Source organism: Oncorhynchus nerka, linkage group LG9b (genome assembly GCF_034236695.1).
Source record: "Oncorhynchus nerka isolate Pitt River linkage group LG9b, Oner_Uvic_2.0, whole genome shotgun sequence".
NCBI classification, from domain to species: Eukaryota; Metazoa; Chordata; class Actinopteri; order Salmoniformes; family Salmonidae; genus Oncorhynchus; species Oncorhynchus nerka.
In genome coordinates this window covers 11379878-11407173 of record NC_088424.1, presented here as the reverse complement: position 1 = coordinate 11407173, position 27296 = coordinate 11379878, and the positions used below count along the sequence as shown (strand labels likewise).

The 27296-nt window shown below is 42.7% G+C and overlaps 2 protein-coding genes and 1 long non-coding RNA gene across 5 annotated transcripts; 2 read left to right on the top strand and 1 right to left on the bottom strand.

Annotated features, from left to right (window-relative positions):
• The first annotated feature begins 4425 nt into the window (after positions 1-4425).
• On the top strand, positions 4426-9932 carry bfsp2 (beaded filament structural protein 2, phakinin). 2 transcript variants are annotated; one of them, XM_029642341.2, is made up of 8 exons: positions 4426-5030; positions 6479-6561; positions 6705-6861; positions 7285-7446; positions 7754-7879; positions 8089-8324; positions 8616-8698; positions 9707-9932. In XM_029642341.2, the coding sequence occupies exons 1-8, from the start codon at positions 4584-4586 to the stop codon at positions 9727-9729; spliced, it is 1317 nt and encodes a 438-aa protein (XP_029498201.2). In that variant the 5' UTR covers positions 4426-4583; the 3' UTR covers positions 9730-9932. The 2 variants fall into 2 exon arrangements, with proteins under 2 accessions (XP_029498201.2, XP_029498200.2); XM_029642340.2 differs by having other exon boundaries at positions 4427-5030; positions 7751-7879.
• Positions 9933-9940: 8 nt separating this feature from the next.
• On the bottom strand, positions 9941-11603 carry LOC115114251 (uncharacterized). Its single transcript, XR_003861211.2, has 3 exons — positions 11441-11603; positions 10768-10912; positions 9941-10615 (listed from the first exon to the last, which is right to left on the bottom strand). It is a non-coding gene; the product is annotated as an uncharacterized LOC115114251 (long non-coding RNA).
• A 1313-nt stretch (positions 11604-12916) lies between these two features.
• LOC115114248 (ATP-binding cassette sub-family F member 2-like) lies at positions 12917-24359 on the top strand. Of its 2 annotated transcripts, none has more exons than XM_029642339.2 (15): positions 12917-13067; positions 14285-14448; positions 14665-14877; positions 15290-15472; positions 15827-15998; positions 16909-17004; positions 18291-18393; positions 21064-21159; positions 21344-21463; positions 21942-22031; positions 22191-22301; positions 22545-22607; positions 22850-22978; positions 23302-23505; positions 23831-24359. In XM_029642339.2, the coding sequence occupies exons 1-15, from the start codon at positions 12931-12933 to the stop codon at positions 23945-23947; spliced, it is 1998 nt and encodes a 665-aa protein (XP_029498199.2). In that variant the 5' UTR covers positions 12917-12930; the 3' UTR covers positions 23948-24359. The 2 variants fall into 2 exon arrangements, with proteins under 2 accessions (XP_029498199.2, XP_029498198.1); XM_029642338.2 differs by having other exon boundaries at positions 14270-14448.
• The last annotated feature ends 2937 nt before the right edge of the window (positions 24360-27296 follow it).

Sequence of the window (27296 nt, the reverse complement as noted above, 5' to 3'; positions counted from 1 at the left end):
TTTTTGAGAAAATACCTATGCGTAATGATGGATGACCAAAGTACTCAAAATGAAGTAAATTAATTAATAAATAATTAAATGTATTATTTTAAAATATTTTAAGAATAAGTGCCACATTATTTGAAATCTTTTTCACAATGTTACTTTTCACAATAATGTTACCATATTTAATTTAATTATAATACATTGTATTTCCCAATTTTGATTTTATTTCATAATGTATTTCCGATTCCATTGTATTTTTCATTTCATGGCCACTCGCAAGGGATATATACAGTATATATCCCTCATATGTCAATCAGCCCAGGTGGGTAGTCTTTAGTCACTGATTGTGTAATCATTCACAATCGATTACTTCATCCTGTTGAACTTGACCTGACAGTTAAGGCAGAGCTAGGTATGCCATTTCTCTGTGTACGGGTGTGCCGAGCAGTCGGACGGATATGGCACATTTTCCTGATATGATCCGAGATTTTTTTGTTATTATCCGTAATTGGAAAAAATAAATGTTCGGGTGCCAACGTGCAACTTTAAATCAAGTGCGAGGTGCTACATGGTCTAAATAGCCCAACTGGCTAATTTGCCTGTCTGTAAAGAGAAGGGAGGTTTGTATGCTGATCCTGCTGCTCGGATTGGATAGAGAGAAGATGTATTTCACAATCCACTCGCTCACGCCATCACTTCTCCTCGCAGTAGCAGGCTAACAGGAGGCAGCAGCAATCTTAGTGATCAGACCGAAACGTCTGATCACTAAGATTGCTGCTGCCTCCTGTTAGCCTGCTACTATGAGGAGGATGGTGAGGATGTTTGCTAGCAAACAATGTGTATAGCATCTAACAAGTGGGCGAAAATTGTTTTTTAAATAATAAATGTTGATGCGCATTCTGAGTGACAGCAAACAGCAAAAGTTGAGGAGACACACCTCTGCTCCAAATCTGCAGCATTTTCGGTCTAGAAACATCCAGGGATGTTTTCGGTATTTTTCCAATATATGGAGTGCTTCTACACCTGCATTGCTTGCTGTTTGGGGTTTTAGGCTGGGTTTCTGTACAGCACTTTGAGATATCATCTGATGTACGAAGGGCTATATAAATAAATTTGATTTGGTGCAGAATTCTCCAAACGATTGGCGGCTTCACGGAGAAACTATAGACTTGTGGTTTCATCCATTGTTAAGAAAAGTAGCTACATCAAAAACAGGGCAACGCGAGAACAAATACTGTTACAAGCTCGACTTCTTCTTTAAGCTTTTATTGGCGGACTACATCCAAAAAGGTGTATTGCCGCCACATATTGGGTGGGGTAAAAACAGATACTTTAGCGGAAATAAATAAAACCAACTCATATTATTCTAAAAAAACGAAACAAAAGTCAATTATACTCCTTCACTTAGTCAAATGTACTCCGATCCCTACACAGAGGGTGAAGCATCTTCCCTGCAGTGAAATCCTAGAGAGCCAAGATTCTTTTAGCCGCTTTCACAATTATTTTTGTTGTTAGTTCTGTTCTGAACAATACATCCCCTATGCAATAAATGCAATAAAATCATCCTTCTCTTTGACTTTAGCCACCACTTTTGCCTAACAATCTTGTTCAAGGGCTTTGAACAAATTACCTACTTGACCACGCCCACTTGCTTTGATTGGCATATCCCCTTGCGATTATGGTTATGAAATTTGGAAATATCAAAGATTATGGATATACTGACCAGACACGTCTCTCCGCTAACAATGGGAGTCATTGTCCACACAGCGGCACGTCAGGCTGTCAAGCGCCCACCTGTCCTTTCTTTGCTGTCTAGCTCACGCCTATCCTTTCTTTGGATTGGTAGATACATCTTATTATTGTAACCCATTACTGAACCTCTCATTGAACTCCAAACAAAAACTCCTTGCTTGGTGGGCAAAACAACGAAAAAACGCCACCTGCTGGAGGGAGACTTAATTTTCCGCAGAGTTGGGCCTCTCTTCCTCTATGGAAATACATCATGTGACAAAGCGCCATTATAAAATGATAAATGTTCTGATGAAAAAAAAACATTGGGAAATACAATGTATTATGAAATTAAATATGCTAACATTATTTTGAAAAGTTACATTATGAAAAAAGATTTCATAATAATGCAGCACCTATTCTTGAATCATTTGTATTTATTAATTAATTATGTATTTTTATCTTGAATAATGTGGTATTTAATTTTATATATAATTTAATTTTGAGTACTTTGGTCCTCCTTACACTGTACTTCCCATTGTAAACATCCTCATTACATTCAGCACAAAAAAATAACCAGTGAACAAAGTTTAAATGCAACAATGTTTCACACACGGAACGCATTTTTTTCAAAGTGATAGCTAACAACCGCAAGTGAGCTGCAATAATAAAAGAAAATTTCCACTCACCAGATGATCATTTGAAACGTAACTTCTTGTCGAAAGTTCATCTTGAAAAGGGTCTATTGAGCAGTGATATGTAGGGCTTCGTGAAGGCAGAAGTTTCCATATGTTTTTGTAAAAATGGTCCCACCCATTATATGTCCAAATGTGATTGGTTTATTCTACTGTCTGCCCTAATACAGTTGAAAGACAGCCTTCTATCAAACTTCTGAGGGCCTAGCCCAGAGGTAGGCAACCCTGGTCCTGGAGTGCCACAGGCACTTGATGTTTTTGATTTAACCAACCTGGAAGACTAGGTGTTTTGAATTTAGGCAATCATTGACCTGATCAGTTAGCTCAGTTGGTCAGGTGTGGTGTCTAGTTGGAATAAAATCCTGCAGTACCTGCAGCACTCCAGGAACAGGGTTGCCTACCCAGTGGTGAGTTATCTATAGATGTATCTACAGAGTTTCTAAACCCAGAGGCGCAACATCACAACATCAAGACTTCCCAGGAAGCAGAAGCAGACCAGGTCGGGGTTTTGGGTTTGAGAAGTCAATGAAACATATGAACAAATATTCCTTAGTTGTTAATTCTCTCGAAATTGAAAGGCTCGACCTAGATTTGAGCCAATGTCTTAAGTAGTTGGTCATGATATTACTCCAACCTTGTGAAAGTGACAAACTGACACGTTTTCATTTAGGTCAAAAACTACTTTATATCGAAGAAGTGCCTTTAATTTGATGGTCTGCACATGAACAGTACAGTGTGAGACAACCGTTGGACCCGATGATGTGTTGCTACACATGAGCTTAGATAGCCAACATCACCATCACATCACCAATAAGCAAAATCCTTATAAAATATTTTTTTCTCATCAGTTTTAACCCTTTCCTTTCCAACACAAACTGAAGAGATTAAATCTGAATATCTGTCAAGACTTCTACCGAAGTCGATGCCTCTCCTTGTTCGGGCGGTCGATGTCACCGGTCTTCTAGCCATCATTGATCCATTTTTCATTTTCCATTGGTTTTGTCTTGTCTTCCTACACACCTGGTTTCAATGCTGCAGGGTAGCCTAGTGGTTAGAGGGTTGGACTAGTAACCGGAAGGTTGCAAATCCCCGAGCTGACAAGGTACAAATCTGTCGTTCTGCCCCTGAACAGGCAGTTAACCCACTGTTCCTAGGCCGTCATTGAAAATAAGAATTTGTTCTTAACTGACTTGCCTAGTTAAATAAAGGTAAAAAAAAAAAGCTCTGTTTCCCCTCATGTCTGTCAGAGATTGTTTGTTATTATTTCGTGTTGTTTGTATTGGCGACGGGTCCTCGTACCCACTTTGTTTTGTTAATTTATTAATGGTTTTGGAGTTATGTTTTAAGTTATTAATAAACTACTCAATTTTACCAAGATCGATTCCCCTGCGCCTGGCTTCCTTGCCACCGATACACACGCCTATGACTATCATTGAAAATAAGAATATAATCAGGCTCTCATAATATTATTGAAAATAGAACATTAGAACATTTATATTTAAAATATACAATTATTTAATAAATCCTTGGGCTTTCATTGACTGTATTTTGATCAAACACATCCTAACTTTGGATTTGAAAAAACAGGCCATACTGAACATTCCTCTGGCCCCTTCTCCAGTCTTTCATGTTTACAGCCATTAGGCATACTCTTTACAGTGATGCATGACCTGATTTATTAAGTTCTCACATATAAATGCACACACACACACACAAACTCACTCAGTCATGCACACATACAAAAAGAGGAGGTAGAAGCATCTCCAGTCAGATTTTGTCTAGTCAGACGACGCACCGGTGGCAGTTTGTGCTTGGGGAAAGGGTGCGCAAGCCAGCGCTCAATGGAGTTTTCCTGAGAGGGCTCCAATGCTGAGGCAGCAAAAACAAACAACCAGCACCCACACAAAGAGCCCCAATACACCAACCTGAACCAGGCCACTGTCACAATGACAACACAAACACCACAGGGGAACAATAAGCCCCTCTGCTTTCCAGAAGCCCAAGCCGCAATAAAGAGCCATGCGCCCAGGGACACGGGCTGTTTGACACCACAGGCCACCCAACATATTCTCAAGCCACTCAATGATGTCTATGCATGGTGACTAGCCTTCTTCTGACACGCACACGCTCCCGTATTCTCTCGTCTCATACCCACATTCTCCAAGTACAAGGGCCATGCCTCTGCCAAGACGTCGGTCCTCCTTCTTGGGCCAGCACTCCGCTGCAGAGCGCCCGGGTAGCGCCAGCACCAGGGCTGGCACCGCGGGCATCACCACAGCCCCCCGGGGCGTCTTTGTGGGGACAGCCCCCACGGGCGGCACCTGCAGCCTGGGCACGCGAGTGTCGCGGCGTGCCCTGGGCATCAGCAGTGTGTTCCTGCAGGGGCTGAGGAGCACGGCTGTGCCTGTTATGCCCCATGGGGCTGGGGCTGGTGGCAGGCAGCACCCCGGGGGTGCTGAGAGCCTTAACTGCTGCCTGATGGAGTACAGGGACAAGGTGCATGCCCTGGAGCTGCTCAACCAGCAGCTGGAGGAGCAGATCCGACACTGCCTGGATCGTAAGGCGTCCAGTGCCGGAGCCTGGGGTCCCCTCAGACAGGACTGGGAGGACGTCTACAGGCAGGTAAGGAAGGGGAGAGAAGGAGGTAGTTGAGGATGATGGGTAGAGAGGATACAGATAGGTAAGGGGGAGAAAGGAAGAGCAGGGAGGAGAGGGGTAAAGAAGGACTAGGATGACTTCTACAGGAAGAGGGAGAGGGAGGAGGGAGTTGAGTATGATGGGTAGAGGGTACAGACTGATAAGAAGGGAAAGAGAAAGAATGGGAGGAGAGGGGTAGCGAAGGACTGGGAAGACAACTGGATACAGGTAAATAAGAGAGGGAGTTGTTGAATTGTTCACAAGTCCTAGAATGAAGTTAAGAAAGCTCCTGTCGATGCAGCAGTGCAGCATTTTGCTGTTCTGTGCCTCCGACCAGATGAGAGTAGGTTGAAGCACTGATTGAGTTGAGTGATTGGAGCTGGAGATTGTGGCGGGATTTGCGCTGGATAGTGCGTTCATTTAAAAGTGATAGTTTTGGAGTCTAACTTTGAAGCAGTGTTCATGATCCTCAATTGTTTATTGCACTGTGGGACTGTTAGCATATTTTAATTTGTTTACCTTTATTTAACCAGGGGAAACCCATTAACACCAGGGTCTCATTTACAAGGCTGCCCTGGGAACAATACATCAACGTGATCAGCCTCAATACAATACTATACAGTTACAATGACACATTACAACAAATCAAATTCAAAAGTGACAGATAAAATTACACCTCAATCAAAACATCACCACATTCCTCCTCAAAGTCCCAAACTGACCCTTCGAGACCAGAGAGTCAAGCCTCAAAGTGGCCTGCAGGTCATTCCATGCGCTAGGGGCACAATAAATACATCCAATCTTCCGGACTCTGTGGAGTCCCACGGAGTCTCTAGAGCCAGCCAGCCTTGAGAGGGAGTCTGATGGCGGCTGGATTTCCAATTAAGAAATGATGTTGAAGTATAGCAGTCTTCCATTGATGAGGTGCAATGCATTGTGATGCCATTATAATGCACTCCAAGACTTGGCACAGGCATGCATGACTCCCTTATCATCAGTGATGTAGTGAGTAAACAAAATAGGTGGGTAAAAGCTGACCACCTTTCGCGGTGTATAAAGTAACACTCCCTGTATGCAGTTTTCAGCGATAGGTGGGTAAACGCTCGTGCAAAATAAAAAAGTTGTGTAAATGATGTCTACCTGTGTTTACCCTCCACTACACCACTGCTTATAATGTCTGGTCTTATAATGGGGATCTCATAATGATCCTCACTTAATAACAGCTATTTTGAGTCCATTGAAAATGACCTGCATAGAGAGACTTAACATATAATAAGACGTTGTAAAGGCGCATCCATGCTTTTAACAAGTCATTTTGCATTATACCTGCATGCAGAATACCCATTTATCGAAAAATTCGCCCTAAGTTGGACTTCAGAGCATCTGTTGCACCCTAGTGGACAGACTGACATATTGCAAAACCTCCCGCATAGGTTAGTGAGTCCATCCTTGACAATGCCAGGCTAATGCTGCAGACAGAGAATGTGCAGGCCAACGCTGAGGACTTCAAGGACCGGTGAGTGTACACTCTCCTCACATCCTCTCTCCTCACCTCCTCTCTTCTCACCTCCTTCCCAAAACGTCAGAACCTGGGGAATCGAGAAGAGCATGGAGAAGAACACTCTGTCTTTTGAGATTCACTTTCTCTCCGTCCTGTAGGTATGAGAATGAGCAGCCCTTCAGGAAAGCGGTTGAGGAGGAGATCAGCTCTCTGTACAAGGTGATTGACGATGCCAACCTGACCAAGTCAGACCTGGAGAGCCAGATGGACAGCATGAGGGCTGAGCTCCGAGACCTGGCCCGCAACCACGAGGAGGTGAGTCAAGCATGAAGGATGGAGCACATACTGGAAAAAACAGATTACCAGCAGACCGCTAACTTTGTCATAGGGTTCCTTGTCGGGTTTTTAGAGTGGGATATTAGAGAAGGGTATATTCCCGTCAATATACAATTGCACAAAATACAATTTCCCACTTAGTTGAATCCCCAAGACAGTTCCTGTGTATTCGTTAAGTTTACCCAGCATAGAAATAAATGGAGCACATAAGAAACCCCAACTGCTAGCATTTCCATAGGATTCCTTTCTTGTGGGGTTTGCCCACTGACAAGCATTTACCTCATCCAGCTGGTTGTTATTGGAAATCAGATGATTAGGATCGTATTGATTATATGAATCCGGTGTATTGGTGTTGGGGTGGAACAAAGGCCCTTTTCACAGGTGTTCTTCTGCTCCCTCCAGGACGTGAGGGTGCTATACAACCAGATGGCAGGCCGTGAGGTGGACGAACCGGACGCTCCCATTGAGACCAATCTGGACCAGATACTGGCCTACATCCGCTCCCACTGGGAAAGAGTCATCGAGAAGAACCGTGCCGAGACCGATGCCTACCTGGAATACAAGGTAAGTTCATACTGTAGTTCCCCACACTTACAACCTTTAACATCTGAGTAAAAAGGGGAGAAATCGATATTTACTTTTGATAGATCAATGTGTAGTTGAAATGTATTTACATTTGTCGTTAGTTGTTTATCTATTATGAAGTCAGCTTGAGGTTTATTGTGTCTAGTAGGGGCCAGGCAAAACAAACGGAATACACCTGTTCTTTGACATAGCTTGACACGTGTGTGTGTGTGTGTGTGTGTGTGTGTGTGTGTGTGTGTGTGTGTGTGTGTGTGTGTGTGTGTGTGTGTGTGTGTGTGTTCAGCAGGAGGAGAGTGTGGGCAGTCAGCTGAGTCATGAGGAGGAGGAGCTGGAGAGTCTGAAGACAGAGTATAACGATGCTGGTTGTAAAATCCAGAGTTTGCAGGCCGAAACCGAGTCCATCAGAGCACTGGTACGTATTGAGCCGTCACCTCTACAGTGTCCCTATAACGTTTTTGGGGACAGCCCAACACCACCAATAGTGTGTATGTAAGTGGAGAATGGTGGAGGTAGAAATAGGAAGGACGGGCTAATTGGAATGGAACAAATGAAACAAAGTGTGTGTGTGTGTGTGTGTGTGTAGGTGTCAACTGCATCAACTGTGTCAACTTGCTCCAACAGAAGCGCGGCCTGGAGAACTCCCTGAGCGACGCCAAGCATTGGCATGACATCGAGTTGCAGAACCTGGGATCCGTCATTGGCAAGATGAAGTCAGAGCTGGGCGACGTCCATGGCGACATTGAACAGCAACGCCGTGACTATGAGACGTTGCTGGGCAACAAAATGCGCCTGGAGCTGGAGATCGGCACCTACCACGGCATCTTGGATGGGGAGGAGAGCCGTTACCACCCCTCGATGTGAGTAGCTAACTTCAGAGATAACCTCTGAGGCAAAGGCAATATCAAAAAAGAAGATTAATAGCCCAGCAGGCAAAATACCATTGGCACATGACTTCTTAATGATATAATTGTCTGGTTGTAAACTTGTTTTCTGTTTATTATAGTAACAGTGCTTGACCTGGACTGAAATAGGTTCCAGTACTCATTTTGGGAACCGGCACTGTTTATATTATCAAGGTGAACTCCACGCAATATATTCCAATGGGTGAGATTGCATGACCTCCTTTGACACGATGTTCCTCTCAACAGGTGCACAGGTGCATCAGAGCCTGAAGGGAGACGAACTCCCCTTCCTCCCCATTTGGAGCCCCACGGCGGCCCAGCACCTCAAGGTAAAGTCTACTACAGTCCCGTTCAAAAACCGAGGAGGAGCAAGGCACTCTTCATGATATTAAAATACCTCTATTGTGTTGGCAAGTTCAATTGAACAATATCTTAAAAACTCTGACTTTTTTCTGAATGTGAAGCATTCGTCAGGGAGAACAGCCTGATTGTTTAGAATATTGACATCAACATCAACAAAACACCAAATGATGGAATTTCTCATGGAAGAATGGTGTCGAATCCTTGCTATAGAGTTCCAGGCTTGTAGACTCTATGCCAGGGTGCATTGAAGCTGTTCTTGGGGCTCTGACGGCTCGCTGTGGCCCAACGCCTTATTAAAACACATTATGTTGGTGTTTCCTTTATTTGGGCAGTTACCTGTGTATCTCTTCCTAAAGCATATCCACACACAGATGACAATTATCTTGATTTCCTCAAACATTTCACACACCTGCATGTGAAAGCTGACTGACATGTGAGCGATGTGTAACGTTGTTCCCTGTTTTTGGGAGCATCTTCCAAGTGCTAGTCACCCTTGTAGAAACCAGTAGGAGTAAGTTGTTGTTAGGTTGCTTGTAATTATCGAGGACCAGGAGTGACAAAATCTTTTAGAAAAATGTATACATGAGTATTGAAAATGTACAGAAATCAATGTATATCATCAGTTTTCAAATGTTCTATTATGTGTTTATTAATTTAGAAGTGCATTATTAACGCATTAATATATATCAATAATATATCATTGGTTTATGTTCACATTTATTTTTTATTTTTTTTGTCACTCCTGGTCCACCATACTAGTAAGTTGTTGGTTCATTGAGGACGGAAATCATTTCTGCAAGTGCAGAAACACATTCTCACCTTTCTTCATACTATTTGTAAATTATATCTATTAAATATTGTTCAAGTCCTTTATACTTGATTTGATTTATTAGCGTCCGCAATAGCCGACTCCAATGGTGACAGCTAGTCTTACTGGTGTCCGATACTATTCCGGCATTTTTTTGTCTTATCAGGTTCCAACACATCTAGTTACTAGTGGAAAGACTGAGGACCATTTGGGGACAAGGCCACTTCTTAATTTTGGCGCTCAAGTTATCATCTACTGTCCTTGGGTTTGGAATAACACCAATGAACATGAAGCTCTCACACCGTTGATCTCCAAGGTATCTGTGCAGTTTCCTTCAGAGACCATGTTCTTACTAAAGAGTGTAATAAAATTGAAACCTCTGCAAGAAAGCATCTGGTCCTCTTTTTTCAACTAGGCCTCTTTATTCAAATAGACTGGGGTAAGATTGGAATGTTCCTTTTGGGGACACTGCTTTCAGTTATGGCACATAAGACTACTTTGTTGATACATTAACAAAGCTTATACAATAGGGTGGGTCCAATACTGGATGCTGATTGGTTAAAACTGCTAATTGGTTTCAAACTTAGCCAATATGGTTTTGGAGTTGTGGCATGGTTTCAATGACTCATTTTTTAAAATACCACTTGTGCCTCAACCAGCCTATGACTCAGCTGGCCTGCTTAAACCACACTGTGCTCAACATGACGTGAAACAATCATTAGCACAGCATTCAGTCTGGTTTAAGCAGGCTGTGACTCAGCATGTGTAAAGCTCTAAATTGAAGTCATTGATAATGACATGCCTAAATTGTACTTCTTGCCCTTATGAGTCAAAATGAGGATGGGGAAAGGACATTTCAACAGGCGCTCCCACAAGACACAGCCAGCGTTCATCAATACAATGCACGATTCATATAAAAGTGTCATTCATTTGTCTTAGAAAACAGGGGGTGCCAGTGATGATATTTACTTTGAGGATAGTTCCTTGGTTTAGTATTTTCTTCTTGCTCTTTGGAGTGAAGTTTCTGGTGATTCCACGTTTGTTGATTTGTCCTCTGGAAAGGTGAAACCAGCTCCTGCAGGGTGAGTCAATGTGGTTGTATATAGTATTAATAAACAGCTCAACTTAAGTTACATTACGTTACGTTTCATTACAGTACATGTAGTCCTACTGATCTGAGGGTATTCAGTCACTGAGGACTTTATGGGCTGTGAAATTATGGCTCACCTCACTAGCGGGATGATCATGTCGTAGTGGGGTCTCCTATGACAGAGTAGCAGCCAGAGCAGGACTGTGAGGGTTTCTTGAATGAGTCATCAGTCCCCCTTCTCCTGCGAAACTGGCTCATGCTGACGTGTTGCATTTTCTCAATCTGCGGAGTACAGTGAACCAACACTTACTGTTTACTATATCTATAGGTATAATTCAGAAGTTTACCCAAATCTTCCATTGACATCAATTCATAATTCATGTGAAAGTAAAGACTAACACACAGATCTTAAGTTAAGCTTGGGACTATAGGGAAAATAAGAAAATCAGCCAATTTGATTATGATCAGGTGCTTGCTTTTTTGTATTTTTTTTTCGTTGGCGGGACATAGATTCAGAGTAACTTTGTGCTTTTAACCCTTTGATGATTATGATTAACTGTTAAATAATCTCTATAGCTAGTGCCCCTACATGTCAAACCTCTTACATGTTACCATCCTATTCCAAAGCAAACTAAATGAAATGCTGCAATGAATGTCCCACATTTAAAAAAGTTTCCTCTGATCCAAGAGTCAAAGAATCAAAGGATTGCTCACCAATGTTAGTCTACTCATCAGAAGCAATCACAAAAAACAATGTTACTCCCCAAAAACTTTTAAGACAGTGAAGAAGAAATCATATAGCAAGCTTACCATTTCACCACTTGTTTCTATGGGCACCGATTGGATTGTAATTATTGCAATGGTGAAAATGACCAATGCCAATGATACCCGCTGCATTTTGTCTCTTCTGTCAAAGCTTGTGGCGGAGGGAATCTGCTGTGTTCAAGACAACCTTAAATCTAAATAGGCACGTCTGTTACAGCTGGGCGGGGACTGTTCTATGCCATTCCTTTTTGTGACGAAGGAAGCAATATTGTGACGTGGTTGTTTTAAGGTAGAATGCCATGGAAAAGCAGTATGTTGACAAGTGAAAACGTCCTTGAATTTATGTTTAACGTATTAACACCAATATTTAATCACAAATCAAAACATGCAATGTATGCCTTGGCTTCAGAAAGTGTATATTCGACCTTAAGAACGGAAACTTAAAGGGTCAATCTGCAGTTAAAACAACTCTCAACCAGCCTGTAACCACTCTCAAATTCATAGACAGAGCTATGGATGCAAGGACGGATCATCTATGACATCAAAATGATAGTTTTAACCATGTTTTGAGGATATAGCCTACACTGTTTGCTTAATTAAATTGTTTACAAACAATGGAGTGAAACAAGCTTATATTTTGGGTTCTGATAGTATTACTAAACCGACTTCAAAACGCAGGTCTCTGTGTGTGGTTATCACAATTTGTTTGCTCGTCACCGAAGGCATATAAAATGGATGCATACTAACCGAAGTCTTGCAGGTGTTAAAATGTTTGAATTCATTTGTGCATGTGCCAGGTGATAGAAATCTCAACTGTAGTACAGGCACTCCAAAAAGTTGGGTAAATAATACTTTCCTGTTGATATTTTTCAGACAATGAGTACAGTAAGTTCAAATGTAATTTTATTCAGCATTCTTGTTTGTAAGGAAACTATCAACGTTTTTGCAGTGCTTTAATTTAGACTGTGTCCCTAGAAAGCTGGTATTACAGTCTGATTTATTAAGCAATGGCTAACCCTTGACCGTTAAGCCATATTGCAATTTCTAAATCTAGATAGATGTATTTGGTTACGGATTATATGTATTTGCTTTTGTTATGAATGAATGTTGTCATCTTGTCATATATATTTTTAAACTGATCCAAACCAATATAGTAACTGAATTTGAGATTTTACTCAACATGAAAACAAATGTAATTGTCAGTTTACTTCCTGAATTGACTGAATTTAAATGGAATTGACAGACCCCAACCCTGCTTGAGTCTTTAGATGTGTAAATAAGCTCAATAGTTACAATTGTTTATTTTAAGCCTAATGAATAATAATCATTATTTTTGTTTCACTGGAGTTCTACGTAGCCTAAAACGTGTTCCAGTAAAAAAAAAGTGACAATTCTGCCAAGCGGTAACCATGTGAAAAATTAGGTCCACTCTATCAATGATGTTGCAATAATGAATCATTTCTGGTCTTTATATAATAACGTTCAGAAGACACCATTTCCCACAACCCTTCTTATTTTACCCGCCCGTTATTAAAATGCGAAAGTTGGTCTTGAAAGACAACTCGGCGTTTCATTGGTTGGTGAGCCGGCATTGGGACACGCGACAACGAGCTCATTCTTTCTTGTGCGTTTCCAACATCGTCGCAGCCGCGGGTGAACAGGAAAAAGACCGGTAAGAAAATGCCGGCAGGATATTAAAACGTATATATCTAACAGAGTCACAAATAGTGTTTAATCTTTTTGGATTTAGTACAAATGTATCGGATAAATTGTTGGCAGGATCTGTTGTTAGTTTTGAATTGTTTGAAAACGTTAGCTAGCATACAGGTAACCTAGCTAACGTTAGTTTCTAGTTACTACACAATGCAATGAAAAGATGACCACGAGTTTCTCGGCATTAGCCACCAGCTATCTTACCGGCGTCTGACTCTAAAATCATTTGGGGATTTCTATCCAGTGGGATGATTGGCATCTGACAGATCGAAAGATATAAAAGCCCACACTGACTTCCTGGATTTGTGATAAAATTGCTTAGCTAAGTTACTAGCTCGAGATTCGGAGGTAATTTGGCTAGCCAGTTTCAGCTAACTGGTAGGGCCTAAATATTTTACTCACTAAAATAGTGGCCCAGGATGCCAGTTTAACAGCTAGGTAGCTAACGTTAATTTGCAGTTGGCAAACTGATTTAAATATCTATAGCTAGCGAACGTTAGTTACAGTTCTGAGCGAATATAACATAGTCATGTAGCCAGCCATGGTAAGTTAAATGGCAGGAAAGGAGGACGATACGTGAGATTAGCCATTACTAGGCCACCTGGCTAGCTACCCCAGTTACTCAGTGCTTACTGTTATGCTGGAAGATGACTAACTCAGCTGACCGGGTAAAGGATGCTGGCATGTATAATGTAATGCGCAATATGATTAGCTTCCTAACTAACGCTTGCTAGTTGCGCAATGTGATTAGGTAATTGCGCGTAAAATCTATCCGCGGTCTAACCATAGATGGATTAGTCATTTTTTAAATGTTTCGTCTTCGATTGCGATTCATATGAATGATAACGAAGGGAGGACTTGCAAGCAGTTCAACTAAATCCAGATCAAGCAGAGCTTTAAGAGGGTTCGGTACATTTTAATGTGTCATTTGGCTGGTCAGCAACATGCTTCGTGAATGAGGATAACAACCGGGCGACCCTTTCCAACCAAATTGATATTACTTCCATGTGTCTTGGTAATGAGGTGTATCAAACTAAACGAAGTGGCACCAGCATTTTGTTTCACTTGATGACTGCTTACCATATTAGCTACTGCTGATAATCCAGATGCAGGCAATACAATGTTACTTACTGAACCCGTTTTCCCTGCTTTGACCCCCAGCTCTCTGTCTTCAAGTTTAATTTTGTCGAGGTCAGCAGCAGCCATGCCTTCAGACCTGGCCAAGAAGAAGGCGCAGAAGAAGAAGGAAGCCGCCAAATCCCGCCAGAAGACAAAAAAAACTGAGGATGGAGAGGGAGAGAAACCAGAGGAAGGCCAGGAGAATGGAGCCATAAGCAATGGTAATGGTTGATAATCATAGAGCAACTAAAGAAGGGCTTAAGTTTAAATCCTCTTCGCTGCTAGTTCAGGTTTCAGAAATGTATTTGTATTCCAGGTGGTTGTTCTCTCATGTTGAATGGATAGGCTGGTTCTTCAGATTAATGTAACTAGAGATGGGTAACAGTTCATTTGGAGAAATTACTTCCTAAATGGCCCTCCATGTCACTGAGTTACAGGTATGGAAAGCCTGACCAAGGAGATGGATGAGTTTGAGCTGAAGAAGACTGAGGCGCGGGCGGTGACTGGCGTGCTGGCTTCGCACCCCAACAGCACAGATGTGCACGTCACCAGCATGTCGCTCACCTTCCATGGGCAGGAGCTGCTGCAGGACACCAGCTTGGAGCTCAACTCGGGCCGCCGCTACGGCCTCATTGGCCTCAACGGCACTGGTAAGTGGTTACATCACATGGGGTGTGTTCAGTGGGCACAAAGCGAAAGTAAGCGCTTTGAATGTGTTTTGGGTAAGAATTTATCCGTTAAGACCCCTTTCATTGGAAAACATTTTGTTATGGTGTGCTCTAATGAACAGTGCCTTTGGGATACCTCGTTTGGTAATTTTCGGTGTTAGTCACACCTGTCCACGCGGGACATCTTTCAGCCAACTCAGCCTTTATCTCCTCAGGACATAATATGCCCTAGTTTTCCCAGGAGCAACCTCTAGCTGGGGTAGGGTTACTTTTTGTGTATATGTATTGGCCCCTTATGACATTTATAACCGAACAGAAGTATCCCCACCTTATTTACAAATACACATTTGAGCTCTACTTAAAAGGACACACTTACAAATCTTTCTCTTTCCAGGTAAATCCATGTTGCTGGCAGCCATTGGCCACCGTGAGGTACCTATCCCAGAGCACATTGACATCTACCACCTGACCCGTGAGATGTCTCCCAGTGAGAAGACTGCCCTGCAGTGTGTCATGGAGGTGGACGCGGAAAGGATCCATCTGGAGAAGGAGGCAGAGCGCCTGGCATCCGAGGACTGTGAGTTGCTTTATAATGGTGGTTTGGTTGTAGTACTGTGAATTCCCATGTTACCATGGGAACTGTGCTCACTGTGGCAGCTTCCCTTCCTAGGCGTGGTACACTACCTCCCATGTCCCGAATAGTCCTGCATAATGTGTTCCCTTCATGATGTAGCATCGGGACAAGGGCACAAAGGCTTAATTGGTGGGATAATAACCGTGATTCCATTTTGCTCCAACTAGTTAAAAATAAACACCGTAGAGTAGAAGTTTCTCTCCACCCACCCCGACTGTTATCTTCTCCTGCTCGTCTCCCTCTTTTCCATTGTCCTCCACCCAAACGCTCATCTCTCTGTTTCTCTCCCCCCTAAAGCCGAGTGTGAGAAGCTGATGGAGCTTTATGAGCGCCTGGAGGAGCTGGACGCAGATAAGGCTGAGGTGCGGGCCTCCCAGATCCTCCACGGCCTGGGCTTTACCGCCTCCATGCAGCAGAAGAAGCTTAAGGACTTCAGCGGAGGCTGGCGGATGCGCGTTGCTCTGGCCAGGTACAAACCCACCCTTTACAATACAAAGACAAACCTTTACTATTAACGCGTCTCAGTGCATATTTGGGATCTGGGCCCTTGTTCATAAAGGTTCCAAGTGTAGGCGCGCTGATCTAGCATCAGTTAACTTTTGGATCATAATGGACAGGTGGAACCTGATCCTAGATATGCACCACTACTCTGAGAATATGGTCCCAGATCTGCCCCAAGCCCCTGTTCATTCATTATAATGTAAAAAGCTAAACTGATCCTAGATCAACACTGCTACTGTGAGACACTATATGAATACAGGCCTTGAGTGCAGTCTTTTTCCTAGACTCTCTCAAGCCTCGCTTCAACTGTCTACACCTGTCCAGAAAACTGTCAATGTACATGAAGAGTGATGGGGACTGTGAGGGTTCTGTTTAGAATTGGCTAAATGACACAAGTGGGCAAATGACATCAAACCACAAAAACATTTTTCTTTCCCACTATCTTTGACTGTCCTAACTTGACTGGTCGAATCCTAACAAAATATGGACACCAACTATATTCTAATGATGCACAGGCGTTTGGCTCAGAACTGTTTGGAAGTGATGTAAAGACAGGCCGAATGATAACGCCGCCAACAAGCAGTATGTTCTCAGTGCAGCGGCGCAGTGAGACAAATTGTCCGCCGCGTTTATCTGATCCCTGCCGTTCTGTTCACTCTTGTTGAGTTTCACTTTGCCCAAATGCCTTTAGTCATAACTATTTAAGAGGTTTTAGATTTAAAACATCTAATTCACAACCTCCAATAAGACCTACCTGTAAATTGTGTTTTTCATTCACAAATGCCCTGTTTTTTTGGGTGAGGGTGTGAATAAGCCTATTTTAGCACTGTTGTTTTGAAGACCTACTAACCTGGTTTTGTGCGTTCCTTGTCTCCAAGGGCCCTGTTCTTGAAGCCGTTCATGTTGCTGCTGGACGAGCCCACCAACCACTTGGACCTGGATGCCTGTGTGTGGCTGGAGGAAGAGCTTAGCCAGTAAGGCAATTTAGACGTGTGAGACGTAGGACACAACTTTTCTAGAAACAATTGGGCCTGTATCATTACTTTTAATGTGAAAAGCCACCTTAGATTGAATGCAGGGTTCTTCTGACATTTAAGTGGCAACTCCAGAGTTAAACTGGAAAATCATGGAACATTTACATGATCTACTCGCTTTAAGCTGTTATTGCTGCTGTGACATGATGTAAACAAAAGGCCGAATTATAGTGCCCCTGCCAGGCAGTTTGTTCTCCGTGCGGGGGCGCGTTGACAAAAACTAGACCGAAGCGTTTATCTGATCTAAGCAGCATTCCAAAAAGAGTGTAGAGCTGATGCCACAGGGTTTGTTAGTTCCAAGATAACAGATTTGTTTTAGACATTGCTCATGGAGTTTATAGTTATGTGCTAACTAGCTATATACAGGTAACTGCCAAAATAAAGGAAACAATGACATTGTGTCTTAATAGGGCATTGGGCCACCACAAGCTACGAAGTCTCGAACTCTATTGGATGGATTCTTCTGCCAGAAATTCCATAATTTGGTGTTTTCTTGGTGGTGGTGGAAAATGCTATCTCGGGTGCTGTTCCAGAATCTCCCATGGGTGTTTAATTGGCTTGAGCTCTGGTGACTGAGGTGGCATATGGTTTTCATGCTCATCAAACCATTCAGTGACCACTCGTGCCCTGTGGGTGGGGGCATTGTCATCCTATGGGGTCATAGCCTTGCCTGGGGACTCAAACTGAATTCCTCCGCTGCTCTGTTTTCACATGTTTCAGTCGGAGACTGCCATCATTAGTCGTTTGTGGTGATGTCAAAAGGAGGGGTGTTGTACAATCAGCGATTGGCTTATCTCTAACCAATCAGTATCACAGCCAATGACACATTTTCTAAATGCAGCTGTACTCAGAATAGCTAAGAATGTGTTTGCGTTCTATCAATCATTGGGGGGGTACTCGAATCCTGACTCATTGCGGAGAAACTCATGTCCGGAGCAAGGCATTTGGGTAGCCAGGCAAGGCATAGCTGTGGTAACCAAAGTAATGGCCTGCCTAGCATTTTAATAGATGACCCTAAGCATGATGGGATGTTAATTGCTTAGCTAGCTCTGGAACCGCACCTGCTTTCAATATTCTTTGTATCCCTCATTTATTCAAGTGTTTCCATTACTTTGGCAGTTACCTTTTGACTTTGGTCCCTGACATTGTAGGATAATGCCTCTCAAGAATTGTCATTGTTGCTATTTAGAAGTGTCTGAAGTTTCAGCCTTACTCCTATTCTACAGATTCAAACGTATTCTGGTCCTGATCTCCCATTCGCAAGATTTCCTCAACGGCGTGTGCACCAACATCATGCACTTGCACGAGCGCAAGCTGAAATACTACACGGTAAGAGCAACTGCACTCTGTCATGGGTCACCATGGACCAACAAGCTGTTTGTCTGGTTTACAATAATTCTCCAGGTCTGAGCAGTTGTATTTCCTGTCCTCCGTTGATAAATAAACACTAGTTCACTAAACGTACTTACCCAAATGGACCCAGTTAAAGCTCAGACTTCCACCATTTACAGGGTTTGTCTGGTGATGAAAATACTGGAAAAGTCATAATTTTAAAATGTTTTCCAGGCCTTGGTAAGTTTTGGAAAATGATCAAATCTGAGCATTTTGAAAAGTCATGAACATTAATTTCTGTTGATGTAATTTATTCAGGCAGTTAATATTATATCAATAAAATGTAAAGCAACGTCTGCCAGGATCGGAATGACACGTTTGTGTGCATCACCTACATGTATGCGAGACAAGTGGGCCGTTGCTCATGGAGAGAAACAGTCGGACATTGCAGCATCAGGTAGGCCTAGCCTATGAAATATGATATAAGACTAATTAGGTTGGCAATTCAAAACATATCTTGTACCCTATAGGTAACTGTTTAGCTATTGGGAAGTGAATGTTATTTACAGTGCATTCGGAGTATTCAACCCCCTTGACATTTTCCACATTTTGTTACGTTAGACTTATTCTAAAATTTAATAAATATTTTCCCCTTATCAATCTACACACAGCACCCCATAATGACAAAGCATATCAGGTTTTTAGACATTTTTGCAAGAGGGAAAAAAATGTGTTTACATTTGTATTCAGACCCTTTGCTGTGAGACTCGAAATTGAGCTCAGGTGTGTCCTGTTTCCATTGATCATCCTTGATGTTTCTACAACTTGATTGGAGTCCACCTGTGGTAAATTCAATTGATTGGACATGGTTTGGGTCCAGGCACACACCAGTCTATATAAGGTCCCACAGTTGACCGTGCATGTCAGTGCAAAAACCAAGCCACGGGGTCGAAGAAATAGTCAGAGGTCCAAGACAGGATTGTGCCGAGGCACAGATCTGGGGGAGGCTACCAAAAAATGTCTGCAGCTGGCCGCCCGGCCAAACTGAGCAGTTGTGGGAGAAGGGTCTTGGTCGGGAGGTGACCAAGAACCCGATGGTCACTGACAGAGCTCGAAGGTTCACCCATCTCTGCAGCACTCCTCCGATCAGGCCTTTATGGTAAAATGGCCACACGGAAGCCTTTCCTCAGTTAAAGGCACATGACAGGCTGCATATTCTCTGATCTGATGAAACCAAGGGTCACGTCTGGAGGAAACCTGGCACCATCCCTGTGGTGACGCGTGGTGGCAGCAGCATCATGCTGTGGGGATGTTTTTCATCGGTGGGCACTGGGAGACGAGTCAGGATCGAGGGGAAAGATGAACGGAGCGAAGTACAGAGACCCTTGATGAAAAATATAAATGAGAACGGTCTTGGTAGATGGTGTGGTCTACAGCTTATGAGGTCCTCTACCTCAGACAAGCAAAAACTAATAAATTACCCCCTAAATAAAAATGTAGAGATTATCTGTCTTTTTTTTTGTTGGGCCTTTATTACAGTAAATACTAAAGTCGCATTAATTTGTGAATTCAATTTCCAAAATGGAACGGTTTACGCCTATTTTTACGCTAATTATTCAATGGTTGCTTTATTTTTTTAATTAAATGCTTGATTGCATTTCAAATCATGAATGACTCGTTTATGCTGTGTGAAATGAACAAAAATCATTTATTGATACAGTAGCCTATAAGTATTGAAATATAGGCCTAGGTAAGTTATGGTGTTTTAGACTAAACAGGATGCGCTCTTTGGCCTACAGCTCGGTGGTGGTTATACAAGGCAGCAATACTAAGCCTACTAATGATAATGACATTACTTATTATCATGATAATGAGATCAAGGAAAAACTGTGGATTAATATTATATAATTTTCCAGACTATTTGGGACAGTGTAAACAACACTAAATAAATAATACCTGAGAGGCTGGTCTAACAAAATGTACAGCCTCTTAAGGCATGGCAAAGATTAAAAACAGACAGATTTGTGACAAACCAATATGGTGGTTAACTTTGCTATTACGCACATGGGAACATGGTCTAGGGAAAGGTGCCAAGTCAACAGCGCACTGATGCGTTTCAGGACCGCGCCCAATATCTAACACGGGAGAAAGCGCCTTTTTTGTTCTAAAATATTTTCTATTTGTTGCACCATATACAATTCTTCAATGGCACAGGTCTTGGCACAGTCCATCAGTCCATCTCCACAGCCTCCACAATGGATCAGTCCACTCACAGGCGCAAGTCAGACAGGTGTCTTGTACACTTATTTTTATGAGCTGCTGCTCCACCTTACACAATGACAAGAGGTGGTACATGGGATCAGAGCAGCCTCCCAGCGACGATACCACATTACGCTTACTTTTTTTATACGTGCATAGACACCACCAATTGGTGGTCATGGAAATGTGGCTAGATGTCATGATATTCCATCTGTCAGAATGTGTGTTGAACTCTGCATTTACACGTTATAGTGTATCTTGCCTTGGTGAGTTAATATGATTTAAAAACGTACTATATTCAAGTCATAAAAACAAAGTAAATGAAATATGTGGGGGTACATCCCTTTTTAAAGATTGTTAAATGGTACACAATCCTCTATAAACAAGTGTTTGTTTACTTCCTCAAAGGGCAACTACGACCAGTACATTAAGACCAGGGAGGAGTTAGAAGAGAACCAGATGAAGCGGTTCAATTGGGAGCAGGACCAGATCAAACACATGAAGGTAAACTCCCCTTTCTCTTGGGACACTTTCACGTACACAAGTAGTATGTGAAATTTGGGCTGGCGCCGGTAGTGTGGGTGATGGGTTATTTTGGAACCACCTAGCTTGTGGCCGATGGGAGTGAACTGCTTCACCAAACATTAGTAGTTTTGTAAACACTTCTCTCTCCTTACTACCCCACCAGAACTACATTGCCCGGTTTGGGCACGGCTCAGCCAAGCTGGCTCGCCAAGCCCAGAGTAAAGAGAAGACTCTGCAGAAGATGGTGGCCTCGGGCCTGACTGAGAGTGTTAAGAATGACCAAGTAAGTCTATTTAGTGACTTTGGCAGGGCTGATGGTGCTTCCCGTATAGGGTAGGAACAGGTGCTGTTTTTGGTATAACAAGTTTGTCGTTTTGGCTACAGCCCAGAGTTTTTCCTGGACAGGCAAGTCGCATGATCAGGAAAATCTATGGACCTTAGTTATAGTGGGTATTAATGCAGGCAGCTGACCAGAGTTTGGATGTACTCTTATTATTGCTACTGTGGTATGATGTAAACAAAAGGCCAAATTATAGTGCCCCTGCCAGGCGCACGGTGACACAATTGTCCAACAAGTTTTTCTGATCTAAGCAGCATGCCAAGGAGTGTAGAGCAGACGCCACAGGTTGTTAGTTCCGGGATAATAGTAAATTGCAAAAGAGATTCCATAGCTTCCTTCAGGGTGTCACAAGGCAGGAATCGAAGAATAACACATGCAAACCATCCTGAACTCTTAACTCATTCTTCTTTTCCTTTTTTAGACCCTGTCATTTTGTTTTCCTCCCTGTGGGAAGATTCCCCCTCCTGTCATCATGGTCCAAAATGTCAGCTTCAAGTACTCTGATGACCAGGTACGCGTTTGTCCAACCTCACTTCTGCCTAACGAATGTTTTGCTCAACTTGTTTTTTGTAACTGTTCCTAAAACGAAAGACCTAAAGAGATTCCAGCTCCAAACTTCATGTTTTTCTCAATATTGTTGTCTTGTGTTTTCCCTTGTTTGATAATTCAGCCCCATATATACAAGAACCTTGAGTTCGGTATCGACCTCGACACCCGAGTGGCCCTTGTGGGGCCCAACGGGGCCGGGAAGTCCACCCTGCTTAAACTCCTCATGGGAGAGGTTAGTCTTGACATTGTTACGGCCATTTAGCAGACTTGAATTGTTCTCCTGTCATTCAGCCATACCATGACACGTTACCATAAATAGTTTATAGTTTAATTTTCACTGATATGTGAGAATGGTCCAAATGTAAACGGTCGTTTTTATTTCCTGTTCAGTTGCCTGTGCATTTCGTTGAACAGATCTCCCACAACTGCCATCTCTCCATTCCTACCAATGTCTCCTCATTGTCTTTGTCCTCAGCTCCTCCCCACTGATGGAATGATCCGCAAGAACTCCCACGTCAAGATTGGCAGATATCACCAGGTACCATACCATTAAAGCACACTGGTATACTAAACTGTCTTAGATCATTTAAGTGCGTATGCTCCTACAATTCCAAAATTGGAGTAGTCTGCGAATTTGAGTGAATCTGTGGTTCCACCAACTGATTGTGTGTGGTTGTGAAGTGGATTACTTTTTTATTTGACTTGGTTGAAGTTAAGTTTGTTAGACATTTTTACAAATCTCCATGATTCACATGGCTGAACCTACTCTATTTTCTCCAGCATCTAACAGAGCAGCTGGAACTTGACCTCTCCCCCCTGGATTACATGATGAAGTGTTACCCAGAGATCAAGGAGAGGGAGGAGATGAGGAAGATCATTGGCCGCTATGGGCTGACAGGCAAACAGCAGGTCAGTTTGATCATTAGTGACCAATTGTGATCCTCAAATATTGTTCTCCCAATTGCAGACCTGCCTTCAGATAACATTTAGTTTTGCTTTCAAGTCATTTTAACGTTTGAGGCTGTCTGTTGTGCCAGGGGAGTGGGGTTTGTACTTTTGGGACTGTTCCATTTGTATCATGAAAGCTCCGAGGACAGGAAAATAACTATTTGAACCCAGGCCGGGCTGTAGTTAATTGTAATTCAACCCAAGTCGGTAATTGAATTAAACCCCTATATATGAATTGGGGGAACGGTCTTCTGACATTGGTGACATTTCTTTTTTTCCTTCAGGTGAACCCCATTAGAAACTTGTCCGACGGGCAGAAGTGCCGGGTGTGCTTTGCCTGGCTGGCCGGGCAGAACGCCCACATGCTCTTCTTGGACGAGCCCACCAATCACTTAGATATCGAGACCATCGATGCCCTGGCTGACGCCATCAACGAGTACGAGGGCGGCATGATGCTGGTTAGCCATGACTTCCGGCTCATCCAACAGGTGAGGATCGAACAATTGGAAACAGATTGGATTGAAACGGTTGCTTTAAAATGAACAGAAATGTACTCCAACCCTAATGAGGGCAATGCATTTGTGGGCCACAGTGTCTGAACATACTCGGCCATGCAAATAGCACACCTGTGCTGAGCCGTTAAACTCCACTAGTATACAGCAGCGGAGTCAACATTTTGAATGAGCTTATCAGAAATGGCTCTAGTTTACTTATTGGAATTATTTGTTGGAACAACTGGGATTAATGCATTTGTATGTGCTTGTCCTGTTTTTGTGTCCCTATTTAACCCCCTTTCTCCTTTGTTTTCCATAGGTGGCCCAGGAGATCTGGGTGTGCGAAAAGCAAACCATCACCAAATGGAACCGGGACATCTTGGCTTACAAAGACCATTTGAAAAAGAAGATCGACAAAAATTCTCATGGTGTATAGAAAATTGAAATACCCCCCCAGATTCAAGACTGCACTGTCCCAAGACTGTGGACTCCCATTTTTCCCATTCCCTCTTCACGTGGCTATATAACTCGACGCATGTTACTCCATTTCAAGATGCCCAATTCCTCCTGCTTTTAATGCCTCTTTATAGGCTGCTGGAAGGTTGTGGTGCGACCTAGTTGCCTTCCATTGCTACCCCCTTCACAGGCATACTTATGGTATCTTGATTTCTCAATTAAAATAAATAATTTATCCATCAGTGGTAGAGACCGCGTGCATTTTTCCACAGTTCAGATATAGTAGGATGTTAGCCGCCTGTACCAATTTATTTCCTTTTACTCTAAAATAGCTTTTTATTATTTAACTGTACCTGCAATAATGGGATTGTATGAATAAAGGAGCAAAATAACTGCCTTGTTTTGTTTTTAGTGACATGACTGATAACTTTGACTCATCAGTTCATGGACCAAGTTCTAAAGCATGCATTAAGCATTTTCTGTTTATTTTTAGGCTTTGGAGTTCATGGTGTATAGGTGATTTTTATTTTGAAGGCAGAAACCAGAAGTGTTTTCTACGCGTGTTTGCATTTGGGTCATAATTGCACGATTGACAACTGTAGCAGGTTAAAAAAATCATTGTCTCATTGGCATTCTGCTAGTTTACGACAACTACAAATAATTTGATATCTAGTCCAGCGATGTCAAAATGGACATGTAAGCTACCGTGGTAGCTAGTTCAAAATTGGCTAACGGTTAACAAGATGGTACTACACCGGCTGTGGCAGGGCTTGCAAACCATTAGACCACAAAGGCAAGCATAGCTGAGAGCTGCCCAGTGACGAGCCTACCAGATGAGCTAACCATTAGACCACAAAGGCAAGCATAGCTGAGAGCTGCCCAGTGACAAGCCTACCAGATGAGCTAAACTGCTTCGAGGCAAATAACACAATCATGCATGAGAGCACCAGCTGTTCCGGAAGACTGATCACGCTGTCCGCAGCTAATGTAACAGGTTAACATTCACTAAAGCCGCGGGGCCAGACTGATTACCAGGACGTGTACTGCGAGCATACGCTGACCAACTGGCAGGTGTCTTCACTGACATTTTCAAACTCCCTGTCAGTCTGTAATACCAACATGTTTCAAGCAGACCACCATAGTGCCTATGTCCAAGAACACTAAGGTAACCTGCCTAAATGACTACTGACCCGTAGCACTCACGTCTGTAGATGTAGCAGTGTGATGTTGTTCCCCTAGATTATGCACCAAGTTGCACACAAGGACCAATTCAAATAGGCCAGGTCAAGAGGGGATGTTAATAATTTGATAATAATGCAGTGTTATTTAAATTGAATTACAGCTGCATAGCTAATGTTATTTTTTTGGTGTACAGACACTTTTTCATATCTATATTGTACATGTGATTGTAAAAGTTAATTTTGGTTTGGTCCATCGCAGGTTCTGTATTTCCGTACCCCCTTATTGTTCTCTTCGGCCAGCAAGGTATGTTGTCCTTGGCTCCGCAATTGTTCAATATAAAACTGGTAATGTTACACAAGGTGCTGGTATACAACCATTTTTGTTTTAATGTGGGCAATCTAAAGATTTATGTTAACAAGTTTCCTGAGCTCGCTTACTAGGGTACCTATTGTGAGTACTTGGGACAGTGTTTGAGTGAGTTTCCATGTGCTTGTGCCTGAGAGCTGTGACTGCGCCAAGGGCTAAAATATTGTGTGTTCTCTCTTTGTGTGCAGGGCAAATAAAAAAAAATGCAATCAGCAGACCTCCAGTTGTGGCAGTGTCCTAATTAAAAGTACAGAACGCAGAATGAACCACCCTCATATACATGAAGTGCTTTGAAAGGCTGGTCATGGCTCACATCACCATTATCCCAGAAACCCTAGACCCACTCCAATTAGCGTACTAACAGATCCACAGATGATGCAATCTCTATTGCACTCCACACTGCCCTTTCTCACCTGGACAAAAGGAACACCTATGTGAGAATGTTATTCATTGACTACAGCTCAGAGTTCAACACCATAGTGCCCTCAAAGCTCATCAATAAGTTAAGGACCCTGGGACTAAACACCTCCCTCTGCAACTGGATCCTGCACGGGCAGGCACGACTCCAACATCATTAAGTTTGCCGATGACACAACAGTGGTAGTAGGCCTGATCACCGACAGCGATGAGACAGATTATAGGGAGGTCGTTAGCGATCTGGTCGTGTGGTGCCAGGACAACAACCTCTCCCTCAGCGTGATCAAGACAAAGGAGATGATTGTGGACTACAGGAAAAAGAGGACCGAACACACCCCCATTCTCATCGACGGGGCTGCAGTGGAGCAGGTTGAGAGCTTCAAAGTTCCTTGATGTCCAACAAACTAATATGGTCCAAGCACACCAAGACTTCAGCCACCCTAGTCATAGACTGTTCTCTCTGCTACTGCATGGCAAGTGGTACCGGAGCACCAAGTCTACGTCCAAGAGGCTTCTACCCCCAAGCCATAAGACTCTGGAAGATCTAATCAAATGGCTACCCAGACTATTTGCATTACCCCCCCCTCCCTCTTACAACGCTGCTACTGTTATCATCTATGCATAGTCACTTTAATAACTACCTACATGTACATATTACCTCAACTAACCGGTGACCCCGCACGTTGACTCTGTACCGGTACCCCCCTGTATATAGTCTCACTATTGTTATTTTACTGCTGCGCTTTAATTAAGTAAACTCACCCTATTCTGTACAAATGTGCGCAACCGTAACATTCAAACAAGGCTACAAAGAAAACGAATGGGACTGTAGCGACTGTGTTGCTAGGTTTCTATTCAACCGTTGATAGGCATGGTAATGGACCTATAGTATTGGAGAAAAGTTGAAAAAAACGGACCCTCCGTTACATCTAGACGTGTCTTGTAACGTACTGCAGGCATAAAGCCACTATTTCTGTCTTATGCATGTAAGAAAACTGTGGCAAGACATCAGTAGGTTTATAATTAAACACATTTATGAAGATTTTACACTATTGTGGAGAGATGTACTGTTTGGATTCTTTACATACAATAGAAATAAGCGGAATCATTTTTATGTAATTAATTTCATTATTCTTTTGGCCAAATTTCATATACACAAATGTAAATTTACAAACAGAAAACCACATTTTCGTACCCTACAAAAAGAAATGTAACTGTATTTTAAGACGGTTAAATGCTCTACTAACAAAAAAGCTGTTAGAATTGTAAGTATATGCATGTCCCTTAAGGTCCTTGAGTAATTGTAATGTGATATTGTACCCCCTAGCTCGATTGTCCATTGTTTGTAATCTATGTATGCTTGT